Below are 20,858 nucleotides of genomic sequence, written 5' to 3'. Positions count from 1 at the left end.
GCCAGCCACCGGCGTCCTCGGCGTGCAGTGTGTGTGTGTGTGTTTTATATTTTCACCCGGCGGTGCTCTTTTCGGTCGCCGCTACTCGTGGTGGTGGCTCATGATATTTTTACAGCCATAAACCATAAAGCTTTCACCCCTTTCACGGCGGGCGGCGCATTCGGTGGCAAGGGTGGCAAGAAACTTTGGCCAACTTTGGCCCTACCGTGCCCGTCGGAAGATTTGGGATCTTTTCCATCGTTCGCACACACGCTCGAGAACGGCGAGACGGCGAGAAAGATACTTAAAAGTGCCAGAACGCATCAGCATCGGGCGCCAGTTTTTATGTTCGCCGTCTCCCGGGGGAAAAGCTGCCCTCTACCTCCCCCTCCCCCCGTGTTATGCGATGCTAATGCACCGGAGGGGCGCGCGCGCGCGCTGATGGAGCGAGTGGCCAACCGATCGACCGGGTGCATCCTTCCCGTTCCGCTTCGTCACCACACCGGGTGAAGAATTGCAAAGTTTTCGTGCGCCTTGACAGGCGCAACCCCGCACCCGCGGGGTTGCTCTTTTGACGCGCGGGGACCGGCACCCAAATTGCAGTGTTGCAACAATTTTCCGACCCACTGTGCAATGGTAAAGTTTTGGGCCCACGGCGCGCCCCGGTGCTGCTCATTGAAATTCAATAGGGTGCAAAATGTTTCCCAGGTAGTCAGTCCACCGGCTGAGGGTAGGGGCCGCCCTTCCCCTCCCCCCGAGAGGTGCGCCATTAGATTGGTGGTAATTTTTCAATTTCGACCTCGTTCCATTTCGGTCGCCCGTCACTCACGGTTCGTTACGGATCTGTAAAAGCGGGCCCCGAAAAGGGCCGATACGAATGAAACCTCCGCCAGGGGTCGCCCTGTGTGTGTGTGGCGCCGGCGATGTCACTGAAAGGAAAATGCTGAGCGAACTGGTCTTAGCTGCTTTGCTCGTTGAAATGCAAATCCTAGTCCCTTGGCCCAGTTGGGTTGGGAGGTGTTCACCGAAAGCATTAAACTGATCCGGAGATGAAATGCGAAATGCTTTTCGGATTTAAGGTTCTTGCCAGCGACGGACAGAAGGCGGTGGTGGGTGGCCGTCGGTCGTCAGCTTCCCGTCTTCTTAGCATGCTAATAAGATGTTTAAGTACATCCGTTCGTTGCTCGCCGCCGAAGATCAATGGAAGGATTAACGCTTTGGTTCAACGTGCCATAATTAAACAAAGAAGGTTTTTGAGCTATTCCATTAATGCAAGGCTTTTGTTTGTTTGTTTATAACACAATATCCTTAAAAGACTGAATTTTCTGAAATGCCACAAAAACTTGTTACAATTATTTTACAAATTTAGCAATAATTAGTGGTCGAACTTTTAAGAGTCAAGATTCTCTGAAAAATGTTCAGGATATTGTCTGAATTATAAAAATGATAATTGAAGGTTTAATCCTTTGAGAAAACTTCAGAAGAATTGGCATGGTGGGTCGCGACGAGTGAGGATGCGTCTAACTAAAACGATTTATAGTACGTTATGTTTAGTTGAAGATATTCTGTAAAAATCGTCAAACTTCCGGAAAAAATGCCAAGTTAATACTAATGCTGATTAACGAAACTTTTTACCAAATGTTCCACAAAATACGCCAACAATGAAGTATGCTCGGGTGCTAATGAAATGCAATACTCCTAAGAGGTGTTTTAGGCCGGAAAAGTTACGCCCTTCTTGATGGTCTCCGAAGGCCGCTTGGTAGGCTGCTTCTCCCAGAGCCGCCGCCCAATGCCCGAAGGACTGTGGCAATGGGGCGAATCGCCGCTCGCCAGGCTCCGTGTAATGATAATGTTCCACAATTTTTGATTACTGCCGGCAGCCCACATTTTCATCCCCGCGGCCAACACGGCTAATTTCTCGGCTCTCTAGACGCACACCCGCACAGTGCGCCGGTTTGGCCGTTTTATGGAGCGTGGAAATTAGAAGCAAGTATTGCGCGAAGACACCATTTTCCTCGCGCACAGCACCACGAATGGGCCGTTGCCGTTCGGACATGTGCGGACTGTTTTTGGGTTGATTACTGTTTGTGCCGCGTTTATTTGGGGTGATGTTCTTTCGGAATGTCCTTCGAGACGGTGGTGCCCGTGCTGGGAACCAGAAGGCAAAGATGGTGCTTTAAAAAGTTGTAATTAATTATTTTTTACTCGCCCCGATCGTGGCGAACTTTTGCGTTCGCCACGGGCCGGCAACGCTCCGGTGGCTAAGGAATACTCTGTATTCTTTTAATCGTTACATTTTTCCCGGCCATGGTGCGGGTTCTGCCGTGGAAGTGAAATTAATGTAGAATAAAGCTCACGAATTCGACGCCGAACAGAAGGATTTTTGTGTGAAACGGCACCCACCGGAGTCGCAGTGGAAACAAATCACTATAAAATTGGAGTTTTATAGCGTCCCATACATTCTGCGCAAACCACGCATAAAACGGGAAACCGCACCGCAAGCGTGCTGCTGGCCGAGTGCGAGGTCCGCTATTTCATTCGATTAAAGTACGTACACCGCCCCCCCCGGATCCCGAGCAGCCCCCGGGGGCCCCAACTTATGGGCTGTGGGAATCGCTAGCGAGGCCAGTTAAACTCGGCGCCAAAAGGGCGAATAAAAGGCGACGATGAGCGTAATACGGTTTGTGGGACGCCATGTTTTTGAACAAAAACCCAACAATCGAAAAGTACGGCAACCGTCACCGGTGACGCTTAGTTTTGGGAAATTTGGCACCATTTTAATTCGAGTTTACAACTTTACGGGGATTTTTTTCATGCACCGTTTCGTTTCCTTTTTCAATCGCACAGTTCCGCCGGCTTCGATCGACATCCAGGGCCACGGCCAGCACGCGAAGGTAGACGTCCGGGAAGGCCAGGACCTGGTGCTGACGTGTGTCGTCCCGAGTGCCAAGCCCGCCGCACAGATCGTCTGGTACCGAGCGAACGTGGAGTACAAACCTGGTGAGTACATTTCAACTTTTGCTCGCGAGAGCCGTCGAGTCGATGCTTTTCGGTATTTTATTAGTTTAGTGCTCTGCATTTGCTGCCAAAAATGTGTTGCCCAACTCGCTAATGTTTCAGGTGCAGCTTTATTGAGCCGCGGTATATTCAGCTTTAGCTACGTTCTTTTCTGTTCTACTTTATTTCGTTCCGTTTGATGGGGAACTGATTTTATGCAAAATGTAAGCACAGTCTGCCTCGATAAGAGAGGTAGAATGGTAGACCGGAAGACCATGCCGTTAAATTGTCGAGAAAATTCAACAAACTGTTTGCTGACAGGAATCAGTAGCAGTGGCATATGGTTCCTCGATGAACAACAGACGGCTTTCCTTGTTTTTAGTATTTTCTTAAACGGAGCTACAAAGTCAGCGAGCTTTCAATAACTTCTTTCGAATGGCTCCGCCTTGCTTGGTTCAATTGTTCTCGCCATTGGTACCTATGTGCTCTTTAAGTGAGATTTATTAAAACATACATGGCAGCAAAAATTTGGTTGACCCTCAGCGGGCCAGCTGGTCCACATACGAAACCGTTTGTCAAAATTATCGTTCCATTTGGCTTGAAATTGAACTTAAAACCGCCTTCTGATTTGTTAACAATGAGCCAAAACTGTCCACTAAACGTCGAAACATTGTGTTTGGTGCCTAAAAGAGCTTCTTAAATTAATTTGATCATTTAAATTGTCGGAAATTATAGTTCACTTTCGTGTGCGGTGGCATTTTCCGAAGAAGCGCCAAGGGAGTTTTTAAATGAACGAACCGCAGCTGAGTCTATGAGTCTTTGCAAACTAATAGCAACGTTTGTAGACCAATTGAGATCCACCACGCCTACCGACCGATCCGCATTCATGTGCTTCCCGCATTCACTTCCCGCGTTAGTGTTCTAATCATTTCGAATTACCTCGAAACCAACCAGGTTTTGCCTCGAACGAGTCGTGAAGCGGTTAACAAATTCGCCCCAAGCGAAATTAGATGCTTAGATGCGAACTCGCGCCAAACGCACCCAAACCGCAGCTGTTTACCGCGACAGCGTGCCTGCCGGGCAGGGACGCAGGATCGCAATGTGGGAACCATAATCAAATGGGCCACCGCGTCCTCCTCTACACCCGAAATTGAATCGTTTCTTTATCTCGCGAACCCAAAATGATCAAACCGCTACCATTGCGAAGTCAGCCGATGGCCGTCCCGGTGGCCAGTGAAATGAACCCCTAGGCATGGCATGTTGCATCGATTCGGAGGATTTGGCAATGAATTTGAATAAATCAATTTCTGTGCAATGGCCGCTGGAAACGATCGTTCCTAATTTGGCTTTTTGGCATTCCCGCATCCGAAGCGGTCCGGGGCTTCGGATAAATTAACATACCGACCGGTACCCTGGCAAGCCCTGCCCCGGGTGTGCCGAACCAGTGTAAAACACGAACGTAAGTTAGTCCCGGGCTCGTCGAATTCTAATGATGCCCATAAAGGACTCATTGCGATGGTCCAGGGGGGTCAGTGCAAACTTCGCTTGCATTGCTTTTGACGGCCCCCAAAACGGAATCCTTTTTCACTCAAAAAGGACATCCCGTGGGCTAGGGGGGGTGATTGGCACCAGAGCACCAGCACCGGCCAAATACTGTGGGAAATAATGAGAACAAATTATGATGAAACTTGCAGCCATGCCGTAACCCGGGCATGGCCGAAAGTAATGCAACCGTGACGAACCGAGGCCGCCACCGTTCAAGTGGAAGAATCCCAGGCTCAATTAATTTCTCCCGGGTGGCCGCTTTCCGACGCGCCCCGACCGGACGCTCCGGAGCGCCGGCCCGGTTCGGTCCGATGCTGCGTGCTGGGTGTGTTGAGCATAAAAATGAACAGTAATTATGTCATAAATATGCTACAGCATCCTTCGCATCCGGATTTCGGGGGCCCTGTGTTTCCCTGTGCTGAAGATGGTTACGGTCGGTCCTGTCACAGAAGTCGACGGCACCGGCATCGCATCGTTTAGGGTTATTACCCCGGTACCCGGCGTTTTCTTATTCAATTCTCTGTCATAATGACAGAGGACCGGGGCGTACACTTGTCGGACCACCCTAGCAAGTTCATTTAGTGCGACGAAAAAGGGGCTGAGTGCCCAGTAAATGGCAGGGCTGGCCTATCGGGTACACTCTGGGTGGCTTTTGGGTGGTTTGATCTTTTGAAGGTCATTCTGGGGCCATGGGACATCCTTTTGGCGCTGACTGATTCGTTCATCAGTAAATGGACAGACATTTGACATTATCAAATGGAGTTTTATCAAATAAAATAAAACGAATCAAAAAGATCGGTAGTATCGTTTTAATGTACTTTGGGTCACTCTGCATGACGCAACATCGACGCACAATATTGATTTCTTCCGGAACCAAATCGTCCGGTCAGTGGCAAAGTGGGGCAAACTACAAATTGGACCCAAAACCGCCCACGATACCATTACTCATCCTGCCAACTCATTTTACATTCCTGTACTTAATTTTTAATGCCTAGGCAATTATGGTAATAGTCCGGCGGCGGAAAAGATTCGACCTCCGCCAGAGGGGTTGGTGACAGAACTCGGTGAAAGTACATTTTGATGACCGTCCTTTCCGGGGGTCCCGGCATGGTCCTATCGGTTCGGATGGTGTGCCGGTGTAACCGGAGCATAGTTCCGGTTTAATAACCAATTGAAGAAAGTCACGTCTCTGTCTTATCGGAACCCCTTGTCGTCGGGTGCGCACTCGCCCATGATACCGCTTCCGGTCGGTCGGTCGGTCGGTCGATGTCGGGTCCGTGTCGGGTCGGGAGATGCTTTTTGAAAGAAGGCGGGACCTTTTGAGGATTTTATGGGCAGTTCAGGACGGTGAGGCTCAAAAGATTGATTACCCGAAAGGGGTCTGGGACCGTTCATTTTTTAAGGTTAGAGTAATGAAAGAAGTAAGCAAAAAACAACGCCGGTAAATACAGACAGAAACGCTGTCGGTTGTTGACAGGGTCAATTCGAACCCACAGCCCAGCCAGGGACATTGAGCCATTCCATTTAAGGTACACCGAAAAGGTTCTCTATTTGTGAGCCTTTTTAAGGCAGTAATGTAACCGCAACAAGTGACTTTTTTTCATTTGCAAATGTGGTCCACATGAGCAGCACTCGGCATTTCAACACCATTTACTCACGTTCAACAATCAGTCAGTCATCACTCTGACGCCAATCTCTGAGCTTTCGGGTTTGATATATTGGGCGGCGATAATAAAAACGCGAAAATTCACAACACAAAGAATGAAAAGAGGCAGTAAATTTTCCTCAAATTGCACCAACATTTGCATGCTTCGCGGTGGAATAAATTCGGTTAGTAGAGAAATAAAATTGCGCGACTAATAAATTTCATACATCGAGCTTGTTAACGTGAAAAACTCTGCCACTCCGTCACTCCGCCTTCTTTCTGTACCGAATGGAAACACCGGTGCTGGATAACTGTATTCCATTTGAGTGATGCCATCACAAAAAAACGATAACGGCTCCTTTTTATGCTTTGTCAGTGCATTGTTGTAACATACATTTGCCGTGCAGCGTTCCACTTTCAAACTCGTTTCGGTACTGAAAAGCTCGATAAATAAGTTAAACTTTGTGCGGTCAACAGTCTAAAACTGTGTTATCGTAACATGATTTGAATGACTATTTGGAAGAAATACAAATCGTCCTGGCAACGCCTCGACTCGGACGATGAAACGCCGAGCCCCGTAAACCTCACGGGACCGAGGAACCAATATGAAAGCACTCCAAACGAGGCGAGTGAAGTGGTCCCGAAGAGTGTGAAGCCGGAGTTCTGTTACAACGGTAAACATAACACTCGCCAAACGTGATCGACATGTATCATCGGTTTATTATCGTTCCGCAGCCGGCAGCCGGTACGGTCGAGAGTTTCCGACAGACGAGCTCCGGGAGTAATATTATACTAGTTGAACAAGCATCACCCGCTCTGTCTCTCTCTCGGTCAGTTACTTTACACCAGTCCGGACTGGGGCTGGTCTAAAATCAACAGCACTTAAAATTATCACCATCTGTAGCAGGAAAAAGCACTCGATTATATCAACGTAACATATGTGCCCGGGCCGAGCCGGAGATGGGTTGGCAGGATTGGCCAGTCTTCTTCTCGTGCCTCGTGACGCTCGGACGTGGAACTTTTTATCACTGGGCTCCGGGCGCTCGTGTCAGTCGAGCGGAGCTCATTCAGTAAAGAACTCCACAGTACTTCACTCCAGCGAGCGATCGTAGTGCGGGTGCAGTGAGCGAATTCTGGGAACAATCCCGGACACCCGGTTGATCCTCTTGCGCTGGAACCGACCGTTAAAGGAGAAAAATTGAAAATCAGTTTTACGGCCCCACGCCGGGTTATCTCCATCGCACCCCGGGCCGGGAAAGGGTTTAGATAAATGCAGCACCGATCGACACGCTGGCCAACGGGTGTATTTTGTAACCAGCCCTTTGTCCTTCAGCACTCGCCTCCGATGATGCAACCTCCGAGTCCTTGCTTAAAGTGCTCAACACGTGCCCGTGCCAGCTTTGGGCCGTAATGCGTTAGAAATAAGGTTTCCCGAAAGTGAATTGTTGTTGCCGTCAGCTATTATTCGGGCTGGCACTCAACCGACCCAACCGAGCCAAACGAGCTCCGGAACAGAAGGCTCAAGTGATGGATAATATGTTGTTATTAGTTTTCCTACTAATTGAAAGCACATGCTTCGGTGCACTTTTTGCCTCGTGACTCGAGAAGGATGGCTAAGTTTATGAACGGCATATTACAATGTTGCTGTGTACTTGGCGGTGTAGGCGGCTCGTCTATTGTCCGGTCTACGTTAAATTCCACAAATTCCTCGGAACGGAACAGCGTAAAATCAGTCCACTTCTTCATCAAATCGTTACGTCCATTCTTCTTACGGCAGAAGGCAGCGACCCAACACGATGGCCTTTCGGATCCAATGAGCACTTCATAAGTCACGGCCAGGGCTTGAAATCGTATCCTTCGCATCGTTTTCTCATTCTTCGATTTTCTTTATGTTCGCCGCAGATACCATCGAAACGAAGACGGCGGAAGTGACCGGTGGCCGCTACACCGTGACGTCGAAGCTGCGCCTGAAGCCGACCTCGGACGATGACTACGTCGACTACACGTGCCAGGCCCGCCACCAGGCCATCCCGGAGGACCGACCACTGCAGAGCACCGTGCAGCTGTCCGTGCAGTGTAAGTACCGTCCGCACCGGTTCCGGTTTTTCCACCCCCACTGAAGCCCGTCCGGCGTCCCGGGCGTGTGCTAATGGCCACTTACCCTCCTGTCTCTGTCTTTGCGACCTGTCGTCGTCGTCGTGAAATTTCCACTCCACGGGCACGGTCACGTACCTCGCAGCCAATGTAGCATGAACTTGGGACCGGGACCCTCGGTCGCCCTTAGACCCACGCGATTCCCACCGATAAAGTCTATGATTTCTCAATCAATTGATTCGGCCTAGTCTCGAATTACTCGATGGGGCGCGCCGATTTTCCTGTCTTGCGCAATCCTCGGCGAAGTTGTGGAGCGCGTCGTGTTGTCACGTGTTGAGAAAACTGCAAACCCCGGCAACCCCCTTTTCGTTACGCGACCCCGGGCGACCCCCGGGGTGGGTAAACTTTCATTCCAGACGCGTGACGCGTGACCCCGGGGAAGTACGGCTAGTATTGGGAACGTGAAGAAAATTCACTAGCAGCCCGCTGGCTCGGTTCTCGGTGACACAGGAACTCGCGGAAAAATAACTTTTCATTCCGAAGCACCATCGTCTGCTTCGCCGTGGGCCGCAAGTGGCCGGCGGCCGGAGGGTTAGTTAGTAATGTGCTTCCGCTTTTCCAGCAGCCAGGGTGGATGGCCAAAGCGGGGGTCCTGGCCAACGAACGAAAAGCCAACTGTAACGCGATAATAACAACAATGCTCCCGACGGCTTGGACTGTCCGGGTCGTGCACGTCGTGCCGAAAACTCCATCGACAGCGCATTCTTGGTCGGGTCGGAAGCTCGTGAAGACACACAGCAAAGCGGATCCTCTCCGTCGGTCACATTGGGGCGTAGCGCCGAAAGGGTGTACCGAACGACCGAACGGCTGTTGAAAGCTGTTAAAATGATGGTTGAGAATGTAATAAGTAAATATTAAATAAAAATAAACTGTGCCAGCGTTCGGAGCGTTCAGCGGGTGGTTCGTTTAAGGACCCTCTACCTACCGCTTCGTTTGAGCTCCCGGGAATGCTTTTTGAGCTTCATAATGTTGTGAGAAGTAATGAGTTGCTTTAGGAGGTTTAAATTCACGTTCTTTTCCATTACGACGCTCAACGCTTAGACGAAATTAAGATTACGATTGCAAAAGTGGGCGATAGTGGGCGAATACCGTAGGCTAACATATTAAGCTCAAAACTGCGACTTGCTAAAAATGCTCTACTTTTTCTACGAAAATAGAACCTTATTCTGCATATTTATTCGAAACTGTCTCCAGCACTCCAGGCCCAAGGTAGCTAGAATCGATACCGAAGCATCTGTTGACCGTTTTTAAATATAATTTGCAAGTCGCTATGACGCTATGACTTCGATAACATATTTTTTGCGGACCGGAAGCATTCTTATGCTCCTTGTACGGTGCCGTAGGTATGCTGCATGCTGCATTAAGAATTATGAAGGGTGCTTTAGCTTATCTTTACAAAAATGTATTTTAAAAACCACTCAAGTCACTGTTCGTTTCGTTGGCCTCGAAGTACTCGAAGGAATTATTCCTCCTTACCCGGCTGCCGTTCCGGATGTCGTTCTCGTGCTCTAAGAAAGCACTTAAACAGGGTAGCAACCGCGCAGACGACATGCTTCCATCATGGCGGAAGAAAGCTCAAGGCTCAAAGGCGCTGCACTCAACGGATTAGTGGATTAGGTGGTGCGGGTGCGGGATGGCGATCGTGGACCAAACGCCATTTTTATACATCTTTCGATTTTCCCCGTCCGCACGCTCCTAAAGTATGGAAAACATAAATTGTTGAACTTTTTTGCGCCCATTTAGGGGCACAAAATGCATTATAGCGCACTGTCTGCGGGGCCGGGTCCGGGCGAAGCTAGGCACGATAAGCAGCAGCCACGTACGTGCTCATCCGTTTAGTGCACGAAGGTACTGAACGGCCTCTGGAGCACCTCAACAGCACCTCCGCGCTCTTTCTCTCTGTCAGAGAGGCTGACCGGGCGCCGATAAATGACAAAAAAGGCGCACATTAACGGCGGCGATATTTTGCGCCAAATGACCTTGCCAGTGTTTGGTATTAAAATTCAATCTTCTTATCAAATCACCTTTTGGACTCGCGTCGCGCACCTCAAACCAACGCTCCACCCACCGACGGGTAGCATTATCTGTGAAAATTTGCATGTTCCAAGCATCATTATTCATGCAAAGTTTGCCACACCACACCTCAGACAGGGTTTTTTTTTTGCTCTAATGTTTTCCGTTGTGTCGCGATCGCCCATCGGTGGCGGAAGTGAATCCGCCGAGCAACACCAAACGGTGACTCAGCTGGCATAAATTTCACATGTAAATTTTTATTCATAAAAGCCGCAAAAACGATAAGAAATTAATTTTCACATCAGACTCGAGGGCGGCGGCACGTTCGGGGTCTGTCGGCCAGGATATTAAGACGCTAAATTTTTTGTCGATCAGAATCAAGTGAGTTCCTTTTCGGAGAGACCGATCGTGACCAAGAACAGTGGTTTCGTAGGGCGTTTCGTCTTCAATTAACTTTGGAGTAATATGTTTCTCAATAATTAGAGCTCTACAGAACGCGCATACTTTGCGCATTGCATACTTTAAGGCGTTTTCGGCCCGGTAGCCCCGAAGCCGAACAAGTACGAAACGAAAGTGAAACCGAGTGCTTTTCCGCACCGCCAGCGAATAATCAATTGGTAGCTTTCCCCGCATCGATGCGATCCTGGTTGCGGTTTTCTTTCTCACTGAAGAAATAAATACGAGACTTCCCATTTGCCGCACAGACTTTAGATAGCGATCGGAGCCTTTTCGCTCCTCGCGGATTGGTGCAAGTGAAGCCGGTGCTAGTAACCGGAACAGGGTGTGCTGAAGGGGTGATAAGATGGCCGGGAATTTCAATTAAAATTGATTTATCATGCAGGCAGCAGTCGGGCACTTCCCGTTTTTCATGCATGGATTTTCTGTTCCCCCCATTCAGACCCACCAGGAGCGCCGTACATCGAAGGCTACACACCGGGCGAACCGGTCAGAAGTGGACAGCGCGTGGAGCTGGTCTGCCGCAGCCGCGGTGGCAATCCACCGGCACAGCTGATTTGGTACAAAAACGACAACCAAGTCCGGATGGCCTACCGGACCGCGGACCGGATGTCGGAGAACATCTACTCGTTCGTGGCGGAAGCGAACGACAACAAGGCCCGGTTGCGCTGCGAAGCCAACAACAATATGGCCACGAGGATTCTGAAAACGGAACTAACACTAAGCGTGCTCTGTAAGTGGCCTCTGATTACGGCTGATTGTTGGGGGGTTTTAATCTGCCCGTCCATCCGTCTGTAGTAAGTGTTTAATTATTATTTTAAAACTTCCACAGTTCCACCCGCCCATGTTATCGTGTCGGGGTCGTCGGAGGCACGTGTCGGTGAATCGGTGGCCCTACAGTGTCAAACGGCTCCTTCGAACCCGAAAGCGGACATCAAGTGGGTCGTGAACGGGCAGCAGGTTAATAATGCCACCGCGAAGGTGGTGCCCAGTCCGGAAGGTAATCGAACCACTGAAAGTGAAAGTGTTGCGCAGAGACTCACATCTCACATTTTCTGACTCTCCCGACACAGGCGGCTGGGTTACGACCTCGAACATCACGGCCACGGTCGAGGCGAGCAAACGGTCGATGGTCGCTATCTGTCACGGGCTAAACATGAAACTGACCGAGAACGTGCAAGCTACTCACACCGTCAACGTGCTCCGTAAGTTAACTCTTTGCGTCTCGAGAAAGGGCTTCTAATGGATTAGGTTACGACGGTCCGACGGTTGCCGTCAGTTCAGCGACCCTTAAACAAACTGCACGCCAATCGGATCTCGCGCGGATCTTTCCTTACTAACGAAATCCCAATCTCTTTCCATCCCGGCGGCACTGAAGTTTCTTTCCGGAACCGTGTAAAGTATCTAATTAGTATGCAAATCAACTCGCTTCGCAAAGTTTACGTCGGAGCAGGTGGTTGGCCAGGTTGATGAATGCTCGTTAGTGAGTGGTGCCCGTGGCAACAACAAACCCGAAACCCGGGAAGCAAAAGTTAGTGAGAAGGCTCAGCAAGACGTCAAGGGCATCCTTTTTCGCCCTCTTTGGATTACGCGCGAGAGATCGATATTTTGAAGTTGCCGTGGCATTTCCGCGAGCAAGTTAAAAATCCGCAAACCTCAACGATGTCCACGGTGTGCAACGATCCGTGCCGAGCGATTAATCCGTGCTTGACTGATGAGTTCGGCACTCGGCTCGGCGTTGCTTGCGGGGTTTGTTTTAAAGAAATCCAAAACTGCGACCCGAATTTTGGACCAAAGTTAATGAGGCGTGCCAACGAACTGGCATTAAATCGAACACAATTTCCGCTCCTAAATTTACCTTGAATGGCGCCGTTATTTACGCCATTCATGTTTATCGACCATCTTCAGTAAATGAAGCCTTTGCGGAAGTATATTTTTCTGTAATTTGATACGCACTTTCAACAGTTTACGTCGTGGCTTGTAGTGCGCTCGACACGTTCGGTAAACAATGTGGCCGTGTGCGCTGTGTCATAAATAATTTTCAGCGCCCTGTCAAAAACTTGTACCGCGAGGACGAAAACCGACGGCGGACAACCGGACGCTGGTGACTGGTTTGGGTTCGATTTAGTGCCGCTATCAGTGGCGCTCGATTATCTGGCACAATACTGTTGCGCTAATTAATGTCCATCATCCACGCCGGTCGTGAAGCGAACGTCTAGAGCATCTGGAGCGCCTTTCGGTTTCGGAGCGACTGCTAATTAAAATAAATTCGTTCAAACAGTAGCGCCTTCGTTGTGCGCCGTAAACTTCAAAATGGTTCTAGCTAAGCCCGAAATAGGTGAAGCGCGCGCTAGAATTTGGTAGGTTGGCGACGGGGATATTAAGCACAGCTTATATCATCAATCGCTCCGCTTATTCAAACAGGAGCACGGTTTTACGTTGACGCGTGGAAAGGTAAAGAACTGACAACGAAGACTGTTGTTTCGTTTCTCCGTGTGATCGATAAGGCCACCCTCTTTTACGGATGTGATGAAACTTTGGTGTGTCGGTATGATTCTATTTCTCATTTTCGACACGTCTGTCGGAAAGACGAATGAGGTGACGAATTTATTTATTGCTCTGCGGCCCTACGAAAGGGTCGACCGACGTCGTGTAGAGTTTAATCAAAATAAATATATCCGATCCACCCCAAGAAAGAAACAAAAACAAAGACGTCTCCGTCTTGGAAAAGATTGATGCCTCCGTTTGGTATCAAACCGCTCTCACAATCTACCGAACACGCCGATCCGATTCGATTCCGTTCTGTGCTCCGTCCCCCGATGGAGGCGCCTGGTACGCCACACCAGCACGGCGAAGCGGCGTTTTCATTTACACCAATTCGGTTCGAAATGACACCGACCAGGGCTAGGCCTAGGGCTCCGTTTGCAAAATGGAATTCAATCCGCAAACTTTACTGCCAAACTGTTTTCGGTTAGCTCTCGGTTTAATTAAAATAGTTGTGCCGAAGTTGTTCGGTTTCAATTTTCACAAATCCACCCTTGAACCGGCGGCTTCTTTCAAAAGCGGGCGCCCGAAGAAAAGCGACCGACACTGGCGAAGAAGGAGAACGCGTCCGGAGCTGTCGCTATCGGCAACCCGTTCGGTTCCCGGTTCGGGCGGCGAAAACCGGATAAGCTGATTAAAATTTCAGCTATCATTTAATCGCCTCACCCTAGGGCTGAGAAAAGAAAATGAGCTTCACCGGCGTTCAGCGTGCGGCGTTGCGAAGGAAACTGCAATAATTAATCCCGCGGACGCAGTTTCGGGATTTTCGTACCGTCTGGTTGATGATATTTTAATTCGTAAGTCCGTGGAAGGCGACCACTCTTGGGGCTCCATCCGTGTCAGCAAAAATCACGACCGGCTTACAGTTTTGCTGCCATTAGAATAGCATCACAGAGAAACTCCACCTGCCTGAGATATAGAAAGTAGTGGCTTCCAGATGATGGGTTGGCAATTCGGTTGAATTAAAATAAGTCGAATCCCTTCCGTCAACAGTTCCTCCAGGGCCTCCGATTATTTCGGGGTACATCGAAGGATCGATCATACCGGCCGGCACGAAGCAGAAGCTAATGTGTGTTTCGTCCGGTGGAAACCCTCTCGCAACACTCACCTGGTACAAAAATGACAAAAAGGTAAGCTTTTCCACTATATTTCTTTATTGTTGCACCTAAACAAGAAGCAAAAGATCTGCTGGTTAAAAAGTTAATTATTGTTTCTGAAGAACAACGTTTCCGAAACGTTCATTGTGTGACAGCAACAAAGGAAACCCTCTCCGGCAGCCGACAAAAAAAGGAACGGAAAGGGACCAATAGGTCGCGGTAAGAAGCGCCCCATTCACGGTCGGTCGTAGGTCGCAACGTCCGAGTTGGTCCGAGCCAAAGTTTATTAAAATATTTTCCCATAAATCAATGGCCGATCCGTTTGAACTGACCACCGAACGATCCACCCACAGCAATCCGTGGCTCGAGTTTTTCGCCGGACCGCCAACCACGGACCTCCTGCCCGTTGCTGCACCGGGTTGCCCAGCCGGCGACAATCAAAGTCACACTCGGAAGAATAATATCCTCGATAATAAACGCTTAAATTGAATTCCTTTCGAATGGCCACCGTCTGGTCTGGTGGTGCTGGGCTAGATGTGCGCGAAGGTCGCTACGGTGCGCCGTGTGTCCCCGTGTGGAATGTCCCCGACGGAAAGGGATGTGGGACACTCGTACGAGCTCCCGGGCTGTTGTTGTTGTTGGGACATTCTCGAAAACTCCAGTGGCCGTTCCTTCTCGGTTCCTTGCGCGCCATTTTCGGGAGCTCGACCAGTGGGCCAGTGGCCAGTGGGGTGAAACGAGCAAATTTTATTGGATATTGGTTTCTCCGCTTCGCTGATGTTTGCCAGCATCGGGTTCACCACCGGAAGCGAGACAAACGAGGTGGCAAGAAGCGGAGGTTTTATTTTTGGCTCCCGAACGGAGCCAGCCGATAAGACGATAAGAGTCGTTGGCAGGACTGGCCGATGCTTGGCAGGACTGTGCTGCTGCTGCTGCATGACTGCTCGGGAGATATGAATGCTTTATTGGCGCAAGGCTGCCCGGCGTAACGTTCGCGCGAAACGCTTAAAGGTCATTGAAAAGGAGCGCGTGCAAAAAAGACCTCTTAAACCTGTTCGATAATAAGATAAGACGTTACGCCTGGCACCGGTGGCCTCTTTAGATTGGCGGCTTACAGGGAGAAAGAGAGAGAAGGCAGGGTCATAGGGTGCGAAAAGAAGAGGCATTAAATTTTAATTTATATCATCCGATCCATAAATATTTATAACAATAAAATAAACAATATCTCGTTATTATTGCCTTTCAATGCACGGAGCGAGCGTGTTGATGGGTTTTAAAGGGATCGTAACAAGATGCTGGATGCGGAGTACTGAGCAGGCCCTCTAACGGCACGAACCGGCAGATGGGCACTGGATTTTATTTATGGCAGCTGTTCTTTTTTTTTGTTTCGTGTGCTTCGTCCTTTTTTGCCGCACTCCTGGCCGGTCTCACGGTCCTTTTTTCGGGGAACTCCTCCCTCTCGGGGAACGGCTTTTTACGATGCCGAGGGATTGGCTTGAAGAAGATTTCCACGACAAAGCTCAGCCCAGCGTGTGTTCTGGTCGCGATTGATAAAAAGCGAAAATTTGATATCCTTGCGTGTGGTGGTCGCCTTCAACGAGCCAATCCCATTCATAATCGATCCAGTGTGACAGATTTTCCGGCTCCATCAGCCTTTGGCGCTCCGCAAAGGGAGACTTTGGAGACGATGGACGAAGGGTGGCCCGTTGTGTTTTTGTTGTCTCAGAGCCGAAAAGCCCCCTCCAAACGGTAATATTCGGGTTCTCGCGCGCGTGTGATTGAATGGTATTAAATTTGCTAACTGCAAACCGTTGCCCGTCCACTTGGCTCTGACACTTGCTCTTTGACCTTGGCCGCCGAAGCTTCGATCGCCCGGCCTGGGGTCGGGGGCTCAAATGGTGATAAAAGCGAATGTGTGTCCCTTTTTATGAGACGGCTTCGGTCCGCCTGATGTGCTGGTTCCGTGGATCAGTTTACGGGACGGGCATAAACCGGGCAGATGAACAATGAAACGGTTAAGCACCTCGTTCCGGTCGCCGGCAGGGTTTCGGCTCGGCTCGGCTTGCGAAGGGCTTTCAGAAAACCTTTTCGTGTGTGAAAATTTCAAATAATTTACTTCGATTGCCTACCAAATCAATCATGTATGGGAGTTATGGCTCGGCCTCTAATCGGATGGTAAAATTTGTCACTTTGTGCGACGGGTGTAACTAATTCGGGCATCAGGACACGATTAGTTATGGGAACGACGGAGGCGCCTCGGATTGCCTACATTTAGGCGTGTGCGGAAAACTTCAAGGAAGGTTGATGGTTTTTTCTGTCTGGACCGGACGTTTCAGTCTGTTCAGCCATCGTTCATCACGACCGTAACGCACCAGTAAGCTGACATAAGACAGCCTGTCAGCGGCGAGCGTGGTGTGAATGTGTTCCACGAAAGAAGCACACCCAATTCCTGGAACGCGCTCGTTTCACCAACGAACCATGGACGGCCCCAGGGAGGCCTTCGCGTGCTCTCTTTCACGCACTCCTGGGGCCAACTATTAATATCATGCTCATACGCTCATAACTAATTCAAAATTCATGGCTCGTAAGACCAGTTCGTCAGAATGGTGGCGTAACGACGTTCGCTACTGACATATACGGCGACCGTCAGCCCTATTTTACACCACAGATCGCTTCTCACCATCATCGATACACTCTGGCTGAGGTTGTCGCAGGTTCGCCCTCTGGGCCCCGGGCGAGGACCGACAGAAATGTAATATGCAAACTCCCCGGCAGAACGACACGAAATAAGTTCATGAATTTTTATAAGATCCTCCTCCGAATGCACCGATGGCACTGACTCTCCCGATCCCGCTGGGGATCCTTTGCGTGTACCAATTGCAGATCCAATCCGTCAGCCGAACCACGGACCAATCGGTTTCGGCCGAGCTGTCGATACTGGCGAACGTCACCGACAATCAGGCCCGGTACCGATGCGAGGCACACAATTCGGCCACCGAGATTCCGCTCTTCGAGACGAAGGTCCTCGCCGTGCATTGTGAGTATTCCGAGAGCCGCGGCTATCGTTGGGTTGGGTGGACTGCTCAATAAGATGCTGTTTTTTGTCACCCCCGCCTCCAGTCGCTCCGGATACGGCCAAAGTGCGCGTCGAGCCGTCGGAGCTGCGGCCCGGCACCGAGGCCACGCTGGTGTGCGATTCCAGTTCCAGCAATCCACCGGCGAGAATTTCCTGGTGGCACCAAGGACTCCCGCAGGAAGGTAAGTTCGCCATCGGCAGTGTATGTGGACCGAAAAGGGACCTGCACAATTTGTGTGTTGGCCACCATGACAGATTTCGTTATGTAGAGCCGTGAATGGTGATGGAAAATCGTAAGTTTTCAGAACCACCGAAGCGTGCGGATGGTTCATGTTCAGCCAAATAAATGCGATGATAGGAATTTTAATTTAACACATCATCGAAAGCATTTCATAATTAATCTGATCAGTAAACTTTCAATGATCCTCCTTGCGAGAGGCCATCTCGTCTTTTCTCTTGAGTCTGTGGGCATTGTGCAACTAGGCCAAGTGTCGAAGAATATGTCACCATCGTTCTGCTGGCTTATTATGAGGAGCTTAGGCCATAAGAGAGTTAGGAGCAGATGCTCAAGCATTGACATGGAGCGTGCACGAAGCGCATCCTGTCCATGCCATTAGGGCCCGCCACTCACTGCTTCCGGTAGTTGCATGTTACGACACACACCGGAAAGCAACAGATCCCGGGCGGTCTAGGGTCCGTTGCACCGACCCGGGTGACGATAATGGAATTCAACAAGAATTTACGCAACTCATCCGCATCCTGGGTGGCTGGAAGCGGCTGTCTGCGTGAAAGCGCACCTCCGGTGAATCCTTCTTCCTCTTCCGAAGCTTTTAGTGGTGGCTTTCCTGGTCCAGGGCCCCCAACCAACCATCCAGACCCGGCCCGTAACCCGTCATGACTCTGACTCTTGATCGAACTTTTGCGTCACGGACAGGTTCGAACGGCACGTCCAAGCCGGGCCTGTGGAGTGGCACCGTATCGTCGCTGGAGCTGAAGCTGAACATCACGCAGGATATGAACGGCCACGTCTACACCTGCCAGAGCACCAACGAGGCATTACAGCGCAGCATCAACGTGGCCGTCAACCTGCAAGTACTGTGTAGGTATTGTAGGAGGGGACCCATCCCCCATGGTTCGTCCCACAACGCCCAATCGCCAATGTTTTTATTTACAGACGCACCGAAGTTCTCGCCTCCGACGACGACCAGCGTTAGCGGCGTGGAAGGTGAACCCCTGACCGTGGCCCTGCTGGCGACCGGTAACCCGATGTCCATCGCCTACACCTGGACCAAGGACGGGCAGCCGATAACGGAATCCGGTAGGTGCTCGTGCTCGTCGACAACAAACTTCGGTGGCCGAACTTCCGAACTTCGGAACCCCGAAACCCACGGCCCAAGCCGAGAAAGTCCATCAATGTGTACAAACGACGGTTTGGTGAACCTGACCACATCCTCCATTAAGATAATCTGTCCGATTAATCCCAAATCTGATTCGCTCTCTCTCGCTCTCTCTGTCTCGTTCGCACACGAAACATCTGCAACCCATGACACGGAATGGACGTAAAACTTTGTGGACCCAACAACAACCCGACCCGAACAACAAACCGCAGGTGTACCGAGAATCGTCTCCGAGGGACCGATCCTGAACGTTACCCGCCTGAAGCGGACCGACGCCGGCGTCTACACATGTGAAGCCGTCAACTCCCAGGGGTCGGCGATGATTAATATCACGGTGCAGGTCAAGTGTAAGTAACCGTTTGCCGTACAAACTGTTTACGGTCCACGAATGCAGCCCAGCTCAGTGGTGACCAGTGTGGGACTCACCCATAGAGTGGAGCGAGCGAGAGAGAGAGAGAGTAATGGCTTCCTTGGCAGTGATTCGCTTTCGGAGCGTTGGCGGGCGGCCAAACTCGAAACAAGAACCGCCTCACGCGGTTCTGCAGGACGAGAAGCTTTCGAGGAGTTTCCGTTCTTTTTTGTCGCTAACAATCGCTACGTGTTTCGGTTCCGACGAAAGCTTGGGCCCTTAAACAAGGTCCTCGAAGCGGCCTTTTCTTTCAATTTAAACGACTGCCTTGAGCGGTAAAAATTGTACTAAATATAGGTCAGAAATGGCTGGAGTTTCATGGTTGATGATAAATGATAAATTTTCTAAAGAACCTCAAAAACATACCAAACCATATTTAGAAAAATGGAAAACGATTTCATTTAGTATCTTTCCAAAATATAGTTATAAAAGTAGCGTATTTTTCAACAAAAAAATCCAAATAGAAACATCAGACCCTGTTCTGTCATCCAGTAAGGTCGACCATTAAAAGTATGTCGAGCGGATTGATAGAAATCCATTTCAGGTCCCCGTTCCGGCGGGACTCGAGCTGGCTTCGTGTTCGTACAAATGCCCGTGTCGTGTACACAAATTGATAAAACGAATTCCTTCATCTGCGCACTTTATCATGTTAACTTCAGCCCACAGCCCCGCGTGCCCCCCATGTCCACCGTAGGCAACGTTAATACACAGATCGCTGCTATGGTGAAACAAAAACACACACGCGATTAGAAAGATGGCGGCGGTGGCGACGGCCTACCATCGCTTACGATGGTCCGCCGCTTGGCGGCAACCAAGCATAAGTCATAAATTGTGCCAACATATTCATTCGCAAGTGCGCAAGTGGGGCCCGAAGTACGGGTCCGGGCCGGGGGGGTCTGCGTCTCGGTCTCGGAGGTCTTAGCTGCCATACCCGGCCCGTTCGGACTAGTTTCGCAGGCCTTCGAACTACACTCTCGAAAGCCACCGTGGGAAAACGGCACAGGCTACTGCTGTGTGACACAAACACTCGACACACATACGGGACCGGGCACCGGGACGCCAAACGGTCCACGATGGCCATCAAACGGTGGGAAGATATAATGTGTGATTTATTTGATAAAATTACTGTTTTATATCCGGTCATCAATCACCGCCGGAAGGTGCCGCCGGCGCGTTTCCCGGACGCTGTTGACGCTTTAGCGACCAGTTTTATCCTGCCCCTGCCATCGTCCCTACACACACTTACATACACACGCGCGCAAACACACGTTGGTTGGAAGTGATTTTTGGAATAGCGAATGAAGATATCGTCCTCAACGAACCAACAGCACTCCAACGGCAATCCTGACCGCTCGCACTGGCTGGTTGAGTGGAAAGCGGGGAAATTTATCCTTTTCCATTTCGGGTGACCAGCTGGAATTGGGCACTGGTGGGCACGGATTGATGGTGGCGAACCATCGGACCGTCGAAAGAAGGCAGCGTTTGACGACCGAAACTATCGTGACGATCCCGTGCCGACTCGTTCCGTCTACGGAACGTCGCTGGA

General features: G+C 50.2%; 1 protein-coding gene across 1 annotated transcript in view; it reads left to right on the top strand.

Moving 5' to 3' along the window:
* The window catches only part of LOC128277653 (nephrin-like), a 137,974-nt gene that overhangs the window by 107,959 nt on the left and 9,157 nt on the right, over positions 1 to 20,858 (top strand). Inside the window, exons 4-14 of the mRNA XM_053016145.1 lie at positions 2,827 to 2,979; positions 8,069 to 8,242; positions 11,232 to 11,522; positions 11,622 to 11,789; positions 11,863 to 11,994; positions 14,327 to 14,463; positions 17,314 to 17,467; positions 17,551 to 17,688; positions 18,441 to 18,605; positions 18,681 to 18,824; positions 19,116 to 19,250. Coding sequence (XP_052872105.1) covers positions 2,827 to 2,979; positions 8,069 to 8,242; positions 11,232 to 11,522; positions 11,622 to 11,789; positions 11,863 to 11,994; positions 14,327 to 14,463; positions 17,314 to 17,467; positions 17,551 to 17,688; positions 18,441 to 18,605; positions 18,681 to 18,824; positions 19,116 to 19,250 — 1,791 coding nt within the window. The remainder of the gene's footprint in view (positions 1 to 2,826; positions 2,980 to 8,068; positions 8,243 to 11,231; positions 11,523 to 11,621; positions 11,790 to 11,862; positions 11,995 to 14,326; positions 14,464 to 17,313; positions 17,468 to 17,550; positions 17,689 to 18,440; positions 18,606 to 18,680; positions 18,825 to 19,115; positions 19,251 to 20,858) is intronic.

The sequence above is a fragment of the Anopheles cruzii genome, chromosome 2 (genome assembly GCF_943734635.1).
Source record: "Anopheles cruzii chromosome 2, idAnoCruzAS_RS32_06, whole genome shotgun sequence".
Taxonomy (NCBI): domain Eukaryota; kingdom Metazoa; phylum Arthropoda; class Insecta; order Diptera; family Culicidae; genus Anopheles; species Anopheles cruzii.
Note: the sequence above shows the minus strand (reverse complement) of the source record. Positions and strands in the feature narration are given on the sequence as shown.